The sequence below is a fragment of the Macaca nemestrina genome, chromosome 11 (genome assembly GCF_043159975.1).
Source record: "Macaca nemestrina isolate mMacNem1 chromosome 11, mMacNem.hap1, whole genome shotgun sequence".
In the NCBI taxonomy this organism is placed as follows: Eukaryota; Metazoa; Chordata; class Mammalia; order Primates; family Cercopithecidae; genus Macaca; species Macaca nemestrina.
Genome location: NC_092135.1, coordinates 133779266 through 133791370, shown reverse-complemented (window position 1 = coordinate 133791370; position 12105 = coordinate 133779266). Strand labels below are relative to the sequence as shown.

At 50.6% G+C, this 12105-nt stretch overlaps 1 protein-coding gene across 14 annotated transcripts in view; it reads right to left on the bottom strand.

Annotated features, from left to right (window-relative positions):
• The window catches only part of LOC105473862 (ArfGAP with GTPase domain, ankyrin repeat and PH domain 1), a 644177-nt gene that overhangs the window by 427429 nt on the left and 204643 nt on the right, over positions 1 to 12105 (bottom strand). For all 14 annotated transcript variants that reach the window (XM_071073619.1, XM_071073622.1, XM_071073625.1 and 11 more), the window contains exon 2: positions 4894 to 4952. In XM_071073619.1, the coding sequence (XP_070929720.1) occupies positions 4894 to 4952 (59 nt within the window). The remainder of the gene's footprint in view (positions 1 to 4893; positions 4953 to 12105) is intronic.

Below are 12105 nucleotides of genomic sequence, written 5' to 3'. Positions count from 1 at the left end.
CTTCCTCCACGTGAGGACACAGCAAGAAGATGCCACCTACAGACCAGCAAGCAGGTCCTCAGGCATCAAATCTGCAGGCACCTTGATCTGGGACTTCCCGGCCTCCACAACTGTGAGCTACGCATTTCTGTGGTTTATCAGCTGCTCGGTGTATGATATTTTGTTACAGGAGCCGGAAGAGACGAAGATACCTTCCTAATGCCACAGTCTCAATTGGATGCCTCTTCTGAAAGCGCCCTTAGGCCACTGCCCCAAGGACATCTTACAAGGGAACACATTATTTTGGAAACAACAGTATGTTGATCTGGCTCCCTCCAATACTGACAATTCCTCAAAGGCAGGCACCCTGTCTTACTTGTCTTGTTCTCTGAATTCCTGAGTAACACAGAGCCCAAGGTAGACGCTCAACAGCACTGGCCGAGTAAATGAACGACTCCACTGCTGGTGAGTATGAATGAGATGCTTATTACTAAGGCTCAGAGCCAGGCTCAAGTCAGGCTGTGTGGACAGATTCTAAAAAAATCTGTTTCCCCTCCTAATTCGACATACATCTTTTTTTACCCTGGGGCCTCTATAATCTGAGAATTTCTACCTACTAATTATTCTTTTGCTCAAGGGCACCGCTGTTTGTCAGCTTCATGCTGGGAAAATCCAAAACAGTATGCCACAGAATTAAATTTTTAATTAAGATCAGTTTCTCTTTCCCGAGGAAGAAAATGCTCAAAAACCAAACATCCTTTGGTCTGCGCCTTCTCTGCATAGCAACGTTCCTGCCTTCTGCCTAACAAGACGGGCAAAGACTAAGCTCACACCTTAGGGGAACAAAGGCAATCAATCTTGGAGTGCAGTGGAAGGGGCTTGGTTTGGCTGGAACAGCCATCTCACAGACCACCTCACAGTCACACATGATGGCATTATTTTACTTTGAAACGCTGGTGGAAATGAACGGTTGATGGTGAAAGGAAAATAAAATAAGGAGTCAGAATGCCCTTTCAAGTGCATCACGTCACCCGTGAAGGTGTCGGAGCGGCTGCTGGAAGTAAACCAAGATGGAGGAAATCAATCCAGAGCGAGCCAAAGAGTTACGTGAGGAGGAATGAGGTGTCTTAAAAACCACAGAACTACACGCTCAAGGCAGGAAGAGGTCGCCACTGTCAACCCCGCATCATCTGTGCAGGGCCATGAAGTGTGTCGGAGCCCATACTCGGCCCTTCATATTACAAGGCCAAAGGAAACGCAGTGTCTTTCTAAACTGTTTTTCTCCAGCGCCCCACACTTCACCACTGACCTGCTAACCTTGAGGTTTGCTAAGAAGGGAATCAAGGCTTTTAGAAAAATCCCAGTTGGTGTTCAATGAAAACACACAAATAGGATGTGAGGAGCTGGGGACTGAGGTCCCCGACACAGGCAAGACGTCCAGGGCCTATCTACCTTCCCCTCCGACACAAGCATCAAGTCTTTACCGTTGGGCACACATCTGCAGCCAGCAGTGGTTGGCTCCTCTGCAGCAGCAAAAGCAATTGGTCATGGACGATCTGACCACAGTGCAACTTCAGGAAACATAAGGCCGGGTGCCGTGGCTCATGCCTGTCATCCCAGCACTTTGGGAGGCCAAGGCAGGCGGATGACTTGATGTCAGGAGTTCGAGAACAGCCTGGCCAATGTGGTAAAATCTTGTCTCTACTAAAAATACGCAAATTAGCCAGATGTGGTGGTGGGCGCCTGTCATCCCAGCTACTCAGGAGGCTGAGGCACGAGAATCACTTGAACCCAGGAGGCAGGTTGCAGTGAGCCGAGATGGCCCCACTGCACTCCAGCCTGGGTGACAGAGTGAGACCCTGTCACAAAAAAAAAAAAAAAAAGAAAACATAAGGCATGGTACTACCACTCTTGAGAAGAAAGCGAACATTGAATTTTTTTCTCTGACAGATTTCAAAAGATTCATTGCAAAATGTTACATAAAGGGCCTACTGGAGGCTTGCCATGACATCATGTCACTGCTGCATTTGCGAAGCAGGGGCTGGGATCCTGAGACGCTGACCTAAAGGGCCACCTGTCCTGGGGGGGCTGCACTAGGAAGGAAACAATTGCAGCCCTATAGGCACTTGGAGGCTGCTTAGGAAACAAAGCAGCGCTTTCTTCAGACCCTGAGCACTCCTTAGCACACAAGGGATCTGCTGGGGCTGCCGATGAGGACCAGCGCCCGCTGATGCCACACAGGAAGGCACTTGGGCTAGAGCAGAGCTGGTGGGCCTGCCAGGATCTAGTCCATCCACACTGAGGCCAGGGACAGGAGCGTTCTGAGAACTGTAGAACCAACAACAATGAAGTCCCCGGTGTCAGCAAATTGAAGCAAGCCTTAAGACAATCCGTTTCAGAATGAGGAGCCCCTGCTGCCTTAAATGCAACTGTCTCTCCTCCAGCTCTAGGCAGATATTCCAGAAAATCACATGCCTTCAAAATACTGGTAGAGTACAAGTTTTTGGTGGTAAGCATCCTCGATTACGGGTTGGTATGATCATGTGGGCCCTCTCTAAACCTGTAACACCTGGAACTGCCAAGTCAGGAGGTTCGATACTTGACGATCAGTTAGTCTGTAATGTTGGCACTGGGGTGGCCACTGGCCCTGTGTGGCTATTTCAATTTAAATGAACTAGAATCAAACTTAAAATGCAGCTCCTTGATGGCACTGACCGGCCACATCTCAATCACTCAACAGCCACATGGTGCCAGCCACGACCGCATTGGGCAGTGCAGACACAGGAGGTTTTTACCATCGAGAAAGTTCTATCAGGCAGTGCGGTGGTGGAAGCCCTAACTCCAGGTTCAAACCTCAGCTCCACCACTTACTGTGGCTCCTTGGGCAAGTTCTTCATGTCTCTGAGCCTCGATTTCCTCATCTGTGAAATGGGGATAACCATACCTACCCCTCCCCATGGGGCAGTTGTCAGGAATTAAGTAATGTTGTCAAGCACTCAGAACACGACCCGCACAGAGCCGAGCCAGCGCTGTATCGACACCATCACCACCAGTAAAGCACCGTGCCTGCTGTTCCGTGCCCATCACAGCACCCGAGTGGCAGGGGCTGTCTTAACAGGGAGTAACTGAAACTGGGGGATTGTTCTGGAAATCTCCTGGTAACAACATTGCCAAGCCTGTGCCATTCATTCAACGCATATTTCCTGGACGGCTTCAATGGGCTTAAGACACCCTGCCAGTGCCGCGGTGACAAAGCACACAAAAGGCAGAGAGAGGAGGCTCTTTGCAGGCCAGTCTTGCGGAACCCCAGGCTTCTGAGACAGCACTGGGACTGAGAGATGCTTTGTCTCCCATGGGCGAGTGCTGCAGGGACAGCCCAGAGACCTTCAGGGAGGAACGGGGCAGGGGGCAGACACTGGGAAGGAGATGGGCCCAGCCGACGACACCCCGTGGTCGCAGTGGGGATGGGTGTGTCAGACACCAATGAGAGAGAGGGCACAGTGACCACAGGGCCTTCCATCTCAGGACACCTCCCACTCATTGTACTTCATCTCCTAAGTTTAAAAACGAATACTTTTCCTGGTGACAAAAGTGTCTTCAAAGACCTAGAAGTTCTTTGTTGCTCTATCTCCTCATCTCAGACAGGAAAGACCGAAAGGATCCTGTCTCCTGGCCCCTGTCCTGTCCTCCAAGCACGCAATGAGGTTGGGGGTCAGTGGGGAGGAGTCCACGGGCCGCAGGGGATCTGGTGCTGTCTATAGAAATGCAGAGGACAGAGACACCAGGCAGGCCCATGCCGGAGCCTGTAGAACAGTGAGAGCTCATCTGCTTTCCTTTCATGGTCAAATTAGAAAATACATACACACACATATAGAAATTAGACATATATGCACACATATATACATACATACATAAATATAAACACACACGGAAATTAGACATATGTACACCTATATACCTACATACATAAACATACACACAGATACCACATATTTCACAACAAAGAACGTGGTTGTTTCAAAGTTCAACTTGCCCCTTCCTTCAGTCCTATGGTGGGTGGTGACTAGAGGGGAGTGGCTGGAAAGGGTGGCTGCAATGGACCACTTTTTACATACGCCAATTCGAAGCTCTAGATAATTTCACCAAAAGGGTAAAGTTCATAATAAATGATAAAAATTTTAATTTTATGGGCGGGCGTGGTGGCTCAAGTCTGTAATCCCAGCACTTTGGGAGGCCGAGACGGGCAGATCACGAGGTCAGGAGATCGAGACCATCCTGGCTAACACGGTGAAACCCTGTCCCTACTAAAAAATACAAAAAACTAGCCGGGCGAGGTGGCGGATGCCTGTAGTCCCAGCTACTCGGGAGGCTGAGGCAGGAGAATGGCGTAAACCCAGGAGGCAGAGCTTGCAGTGAGCTGAGATCCGGCCACTGCACTCCAGCCTGGGCGACAGAGCGAGACTCCGTCTCAAAAAAAAAAAAAAAAATTTTTTTTCATTTTATGCCAATACTTGGTCATAGGGTAAATAGTTACATTTCAAAAATGATGGATGCCAAAGCTTGGCGACCCATTACAGAAGCTTTCCGTGACATCCTGCAAAGGACAAATCAACCCACCCACGAGATATAAGAGAGAGGAGGATGATGGCCTCTGCCCGGCACACGAAACGCCACCCTGGCTGGGTGGCAGTCATGGCTGTCGTAGCTGTCCCAGGGGCACTCAGGGACTTGGACTCCAGTCCCAAGCTACCAGCTACACCTGGCCCTTCCCAGGAACACACCCAGAGTCACACTCTCCGTCTGGGCCCCCGGCGATGACCAGCTGCCTGGGAATGCAGGCTTGGGTGTGCACAGAGCCCCTCCCTTCCCACAGGTGAGGAAGGACAACTGCCAGGGCCAGAAGGAACCACTCACCACTTTGAGCTCCGGGACAGATCGACTCAGCGTCCATTCCTGGCTGTTCACAAAGGCATCTGAAAAAGAGGAGGACACAAAGTCAGACACCACAACTCACGTAAAGGCCAAGTCAAAGTACCTTCAATGGACCATATTCCCATCCGAAGGTCACCGGAGATGGTGCAGACCAGCCTCCCTGTGTCACTGCCACTCCAGAAAGAGCAGTTTGTCCCAGTTCATGACACTCAGCTAGATGCCAGTGGGGTGTTCCAGCTCCAAGTCTGAGGTCGGTAACACATGCTCTGTCCAATGACTTCGAAAGTTACTGAAAAATCTAACTTTTCATTCTTCCCCTGCTCAAGCCACAGCCCTTCCTAAGGAGGAGCATGTATCTTCAGACCCTCCTGACTGTGCCTGCTCACAAGTGTGGAGGTATTTAAGGACACGCCTAGCTTTCTGGGAAGTGATTCTGTTAGAGCCAGTAGGTCCACTTTTGGTCTTTTGGTTGTCTACTACAATAGTCACTTTTCTGAAATCCCACACACACAGAAAAAAGTACGACGACTGAATTTGAAGATCTTAACACTCACAATGTAAGTAAACACTTTAGTGTTTATAAATAACAGATTATAGCTCAGAAGAAAGATCTGGTGCTAGAGTTTTGATCCTCACAAAGATATTAAACACTGAAGACCCAGCCAGGATGGTTTAGACTATGTCAGAAAGATGCAGGGCTCCTAAGCTCCATGGGGTGGTCTACAGAGCCCAGCCCTGTGCAGGGGCACTCTCCCGCGCCTCCCCTGATGGGCTGTGCACAGGGCGCCCACCTGATACAGATGACCCAAACGACCATGGCTTAACCTGCGACCCAGTTTTCCACACCCACCACAAGCCACTCTTATCATAAATGAGACCCCACAATAGTAGCCATGATCTGTCCTGATGACCACGTGGCAGCTCGGTCAACACAAGCCGAGTGGGCTGGACTAGAGGAAGGAAGTGCATCCCACTCACAGAAAAACAGCTCTTTCCACATGGGATTCACTTCCGATATACTGTCCTCCAATGTTGAAACTCACTCGACATTATGTCTAAGAGGTGACGTGATTCGTAAGATGCCTAAAAGTTAAGAAAAACCATCACCTTCAAAGAACTGTGTGATATGAGGACCGCATGGATGCAGGGCTGGAAGCCAAGGGCCTGACCAGACCACGGATGTGACACAGGAAGGCAAGACTGGCATCTGAAGGAGGCCAGGCACACCCTGGGTAGCACAATCCACCAGGTCACACGATGGGGGAGCACAACCCACCATGTCACACGCTGGGGGAGCACAACCCATCAGGTCACACACTGGGGAGGGAGCACATCTCACCAGGTCACATGCTGGGGAGCACATCCCACCAGGTCACACACGGGGGAGCACGTCCCACCAGGTCACACGCTGGGGGAGCATGTCCCACCAGGTCACACGATGAGGAGCACATCACACGCGGGGGAGCACGTCCCACCAGGTCACACGCTGGGGAGCACGTCCCACCAGGTCACAGATGGGACGGGGCACATCTACCCAGTGTGTGCTGGGCGGGGAGCCGGGGGGGCAACAGCGCAGCAAACCAACCAGATGCCACAGGCCCTACAACGACAGCACCAAGGGTCTCCCGATGTCGAGTGAGACATCCAGTCAGAGGAGCACTCCCTGCTCCAGAAAAGGATGGCTGGGTAGATCAGGAGATCTGAGTGATCTCTAGAGGGCAGAGACTTTTGGGGCACAAAAACGCCTATCCAGCCGGCAGAGCAGGCCGGCAGAGGCCCATCTGCAGGAGCTCAGGAGGAAAGCACAAGAGCCCTGAGGAGGAAGACGCCTGGGAGGCGGACTTCTCCCTGCACCGCCCACAAAGACTCCAAGTTACTGTCCCTCTACTCTCCTCCCACTGACACGGACGCATTGGCAGCTAAATATCGGGGGTGCACATTGTGATTTTGCATAATTGCGCACCCAAACACCACCCCAACATGCTGCAGACAAACTTTACCCGTGGACAGATGACGTGAGGAACGCACTAGCATGGGCCTGACACTCAGCAGGCGCTCAGTGGTAACTAATTGTGTCTTAACACCATGAGTGAACAGCATTACCAATTAAGTTGCAAAACACTTCTTTCTGTTACCAACTAGTCTCGCAGAAAAACGGCAATGTGGCCTCAGAGGATCTGCAGGGTGACCCCAATGGTCCAGGGAAAACTGAAAGGTCAATGATGATGACTCCAAAATGCATGCACCAATAGTGTCCAGCTTCTCAGAACGTCACCCTGTTGCTGCACTGTAACAAACCACACCCTGGTTAAGTAACTGTGGATATATCCACATAATGAAATAGTAAAACCAGTAATTGAAGCTCAACATACTGCAGTGGAGATCCCCCAAGGTCCCCAGGCTATTATCAAATGAAGACAGCCAGGCATGATACAGAGATGGATGGATAGGACCCTCACAAACACATTCCTAAAAAGTGTATGGGGGGTGAGGGGTGCAAAACATGCATATGCTTGTCAAAGCTGAGACTGTTTCTGGTAAAATTTCAAACTTAACAAGTGCTGATTTAGGGTTAGGAACTGGATGGCTGAAGTCAAGGGTGATGAGACGATTTTCCTTTCATTGTTACCTTCTGGCACCTTTTAAGTTTTATTCCGTTTGGCACATAAGAAATTAAATTGTGAAGTTTTAAAAATGAACTTTAATAGTAAAACAAAGAGGGTAAACTGTGAATTAAAATTAGCTCTATTCATCAATGCACTGCTGATTTTTCAACACATACCACCATAAGATTAACTTTCTAACAATAATATAAAATATTCATTATAAATTAACAGTGCTCCATTAAACAAAGATGCATGATTATATAAACATTGGAACAATGTGAGGCATCTTTTTACTTGCAAATACATCCTCACTTGAATGGAACATATTTGTGTTTGTGGCAACAAGAGTAATAAAATACATGCTAGACTCAATTAGCCAAAACTCCTCATCTTCCATTAAAAAATATTTATTTTAAAAACTTTCATCACCTCCGTTACTGCCCAGTCAAAATGGAATGCTGCCTCCTACAAAGCTAAATGAAAATTAACAAAGATTCGCGAAAGCCATACATACCAAAATAGTCCTTCCTCCTACTCCACTATGGGGACCTATCTGTGAGCTGGACATGGTGCTGGCGTGCAATTGTTCATCACTCAGTAGGTGGGGTCGAGGAAGGGCGGGGCAGGGCCCAGGCCAGCTGTTCTGCCTCCTTCTGAAGTGCAGGAACACCGGAAGGATAAACATGCTTCAGGGAAACACAGCTGGGCATGTGCGCATGCGTGTGTGGATGCACATCCAGATACATGCACACCTGTGTTCCTGGATCAGCCAGAATCCAGCGTCACAGAGGATGCAGCTCGTTCTCAGAAGTGTCTCGACCAGGAGTTCAAGACCAGCCTGGACAACATGGCGAAACCTCGTTTCTACTAAAAATACAAAAATTAGCCAGGCGTGGTGGCACATGATTGTAATCCCAGCTGCTCAGGAGGCTCAGGCAGGAGAATCGTTTGAACCCGGGAGGCAGAGGTTGCAGCGATCCGAGATCCCACCATCGCTCTCCAGCCTGGGTGACAGAGTGAGACTGTCTCAAAAAAACAAAACAAAACAAAACAAAACCACGTCTTGTGAGTGTCTTACAGTTGAGGTTGGTGACAGTAATGATCCTTCCCAAGAGCTAGCCAGGTGCTGGGCTCACTGACCACTGCAGCCCTTCAGGGCAGGTTCTCCCTGCTGCTGCCCCTGGACATAGCGGGACACTTGGGAAAGTCCCCCTTGGCAATGCCAGATTCTAAAACCCTCCCTCATTACCTGCTGTGTGGCTCAGAGTCTGCTTGCCCTAGACTCACCTGGGACGCTTAGCAAAGCCGGCAACAGGTGAGCATCAGCCAGGACTCTGGAAATTAAAGCCTACAAATCGGCATTTCTTTTTTCTTTTCTTTTTTTTTTTTGAGACAGAGTCTCACTCTGTTGCCAGGCTGGAGTGCAGTGGCACGATCTTGGCTCACTGCAACCTCCACCTCCCGAGTTCAAGCAATTCTCTTGCCTCAGCCTCTCGAGTATCTGGGACTACAGGCGCCCACCACCACACCCGGGTAATTTTTGTATTTTTAGTAAAGACGGGGTTTCACCATGTTGGCCAGGATGGTCTCGACCTCCTGACCTCATGATCGCCTGCCTCGGCCTCCCAAAGAGCTGGAAATATAGGCAAGAGCCACTGCACCTGGCCTCAAATCAGCATTTCTAACAAGCTCCCTGCAGAGCTCTGTCCACGCTTTATTACTCTCTATCTTCAATTTTTCAAAATTTGCTAGGCAGATGTTACAAGTGCAAAACACCAAGAGTGGGAATTTCTGAGAAATGTGAAAACAGCACAGGTTGTCATGGGCAGAAAGTGCTGCAGTTACTGAGGCTAAAGGCTCTTACCTACCCCACAACGCAGCCCTCAGAGATGAGTCCTGCTTTTCCCACCTGGCCCTGCCCATCCCAGTGTCCATGGGAGACCAAGAGGAGGCAGAGGGAAATTGGTGAGGGGTCAGGGAGCCAGGAGTCATGGGTCTGACAATTACCTCAGTTAACTTTCTGGTCTCTCCATTTCCTTGCCATAAAACAGAAGCATTTCTGGCCGGGTGCAGTAGCTCACGCCTGTAATCCCAGTACTTCGGGAGGCTAAGGGGGGTGGATCACCTGAGATCAGGAGTTCAAGACTAGCCTGCAGGCGGATCACCTGAGTTCAGTTCGAGAATAGCCTGCAGGTGGATCACCTGAGGTCAGGAGTTCGAGACTAGCCTGGTCAACATGGCAAAACTCCGTCTCTACTAAAAATACAAAAATTAGCTGGGCATGGTGGCAGGCGCCTGTAATCCCAGCTACTTGGAGGTTGAGGCAGGAGAATTGCTTGAACCAAGAGGCAGAGGTTGTGGTGAGATGAGATTGTGCCACTGCACTCCAGCCTGGGGGACAGAGCAAGGGAAGGGAAGGCTGCACTCCAGCCTGGGGGATGGGGGAGCGGGGAGGGGAGGAGAGGAGGGGAAAGGAGGGGAGAGGGAGGGGGAAGGAGGGGAGGAGGGAGGGGGAAGGAGGGGAGGAGGGAGGGAGGGAGGAGGGGAGGGAGGAGGGGAGGAGGAAGGGAGGGAGGAGGGGAGGGGGAGGGGGAGGAGAAAGGGAGGGAGGAGGGGAGGGAGGAGAGGAGGGAGGAGGGGAGGGGGAGGAGAAAGGGAGGGAGGAGGGGAGGGAGGAGAGGAGGGGAGGGGGAGGGGGGAAGGGAGGGGGAGGGGAGGGAGGAGAGGAGGGGGAGGAGAAAGGGAGGGAGGAGAGGAGGGAGGAGAGGAGGGGAGGGGGAGGGGGGAAGGGAGGGGGAGGGGGGAAGGGAGGGGGAGGGGGGAGGGGAGGGGGAGGGAGGAGGGAGCAGGGGGAGGGGAAGGGGAGAGGGAGGAGGAGGGGAGGGAGGAGGGGAAGGGGAGGGGAAGGGAGGGAGCAGTTATCTCCTAAGGCTTCTGTAAGGTCCCAAGGAGATGCTACCAAGGAGGTGGCAGGATGCCTGGGAAAGGGCCCAACTACCCACAGAGGAAGCCCCCTATTACCTTTGGAGGTAGGATTAAAGAGCAGGGCTTGAGGCGCCACTGTCCAGGTGCCACAGCGGGGGAGGATGCTCCTGCTCAGAGACAGGCACACCGGCTACCTGAACTTGCTGCAGCGCTGGAGGCACAGGTGGGCCTGGAGCACCATAGGCCTGCCGAGTCCTGATGAAGCAACCACACCACGGAGATCGAAAACTGTGGCTCAGGCCGGGCGTGGTAGCTCACGTCTGTCATCCCAGCACTTTGTGAGGCTGAGGCGGGCGGATCACTTGAGGTCAGGCATTTGAGACCAGCCTGGCCAACATGGTGAAACCTCGTCTCTACTAAAAATATAAAAACTAGCCAAGTGAGGCGGTGTGCACCTGTAATCCCAGACTACGTGGGAGGCTGAGGCAGGAGAATTGCTTGAACCTGGGAGGTGGAGGTGGCAGTGAGCTGAGATTGCGCCACTGCACTCCAGCCTGAGAGACAGAGCCAGACTCTGTTAAAAAAAAAAAAAAAAAAAAAAAAGAAAGAAAGAAAAGAAAACTGGCTCACAGTGACCATTAACTCTACACGGAGTAAAACAAACTAAAAGCCATTACTAGAGTTAGTTTTCATCCCAGGTCAACTTATATTGCATCAAACCACATAAAATTGCCAGGTCAATTTGACCGCAGCCAGGAGGAGATGCTCCAGCTTGGAGACGGGCACACGAGCTACCTGTACTCGCTGCTGCACTGGAGGCACAACTATGGTCAAATATGGTTGAATAACGGCAATTTCATAGGGAGGTTCAACCTACAGCACATAAACATGCATGAAAAAAGTCATCCATGTGATATGACTACTAACAAATACCAGAAATTCTAGAGTGGGAAGTAATCCTGGAAATGCCTCCAGTTGGCCTTTCTTAGCATTCTACCTCAGCAAACAACAGCATCAAAGGAACAGGGTCCAAGGACTACAGTCAAGGAAGAGAACTTTCAGAGGAGACTGGACCTGAGATAAGGAAGCCCCACCTTCCCAGGCTGCAGGAGCCCGGCTGCAAGGACCAGGGAAGGCAGCTCCTGTCCAGCGGTGCTTCCACTGCGTCCTTCCTGGGGATTTCAGAGCCTTCTGCTAAAGGCTCCCAGACAATCTTCATTCGACAAGGGAGCCAGGACCTCATCTTCATTAAGACAGCCATCGCCTGGGAGGTAGGCTCATTCCCCAGCAGAATTATGGACTCTAATTTTCTCCTCCAAATTATCAACTAGAAGCACAGCAGGCAGCCAAATATCAGAATGACTTGATGGTCTCCTGTGTCATGCTCACCCTAGCTCAACCCCCAGCCCTGTTTGGCTCCAGGAACCACAAATATGCATTCCAGACAAAACTCGTGAAATTATACACAAGGGTAAAAAAAGGAACCAGAAATTGCAGGTGAGATTTTAAAAACAACATATTATCTCAGAGATGGGGATGTTTCTTTGAAAACCTTAAATGTCACAAGGATTTTAACTATTATTTTTAGCACAGAAAAGGGGAGGTGCGTTTATTTTTAGTTTAAAGCAGCCGTAAAGTCCCCAGATATAAAATAAAACAACAA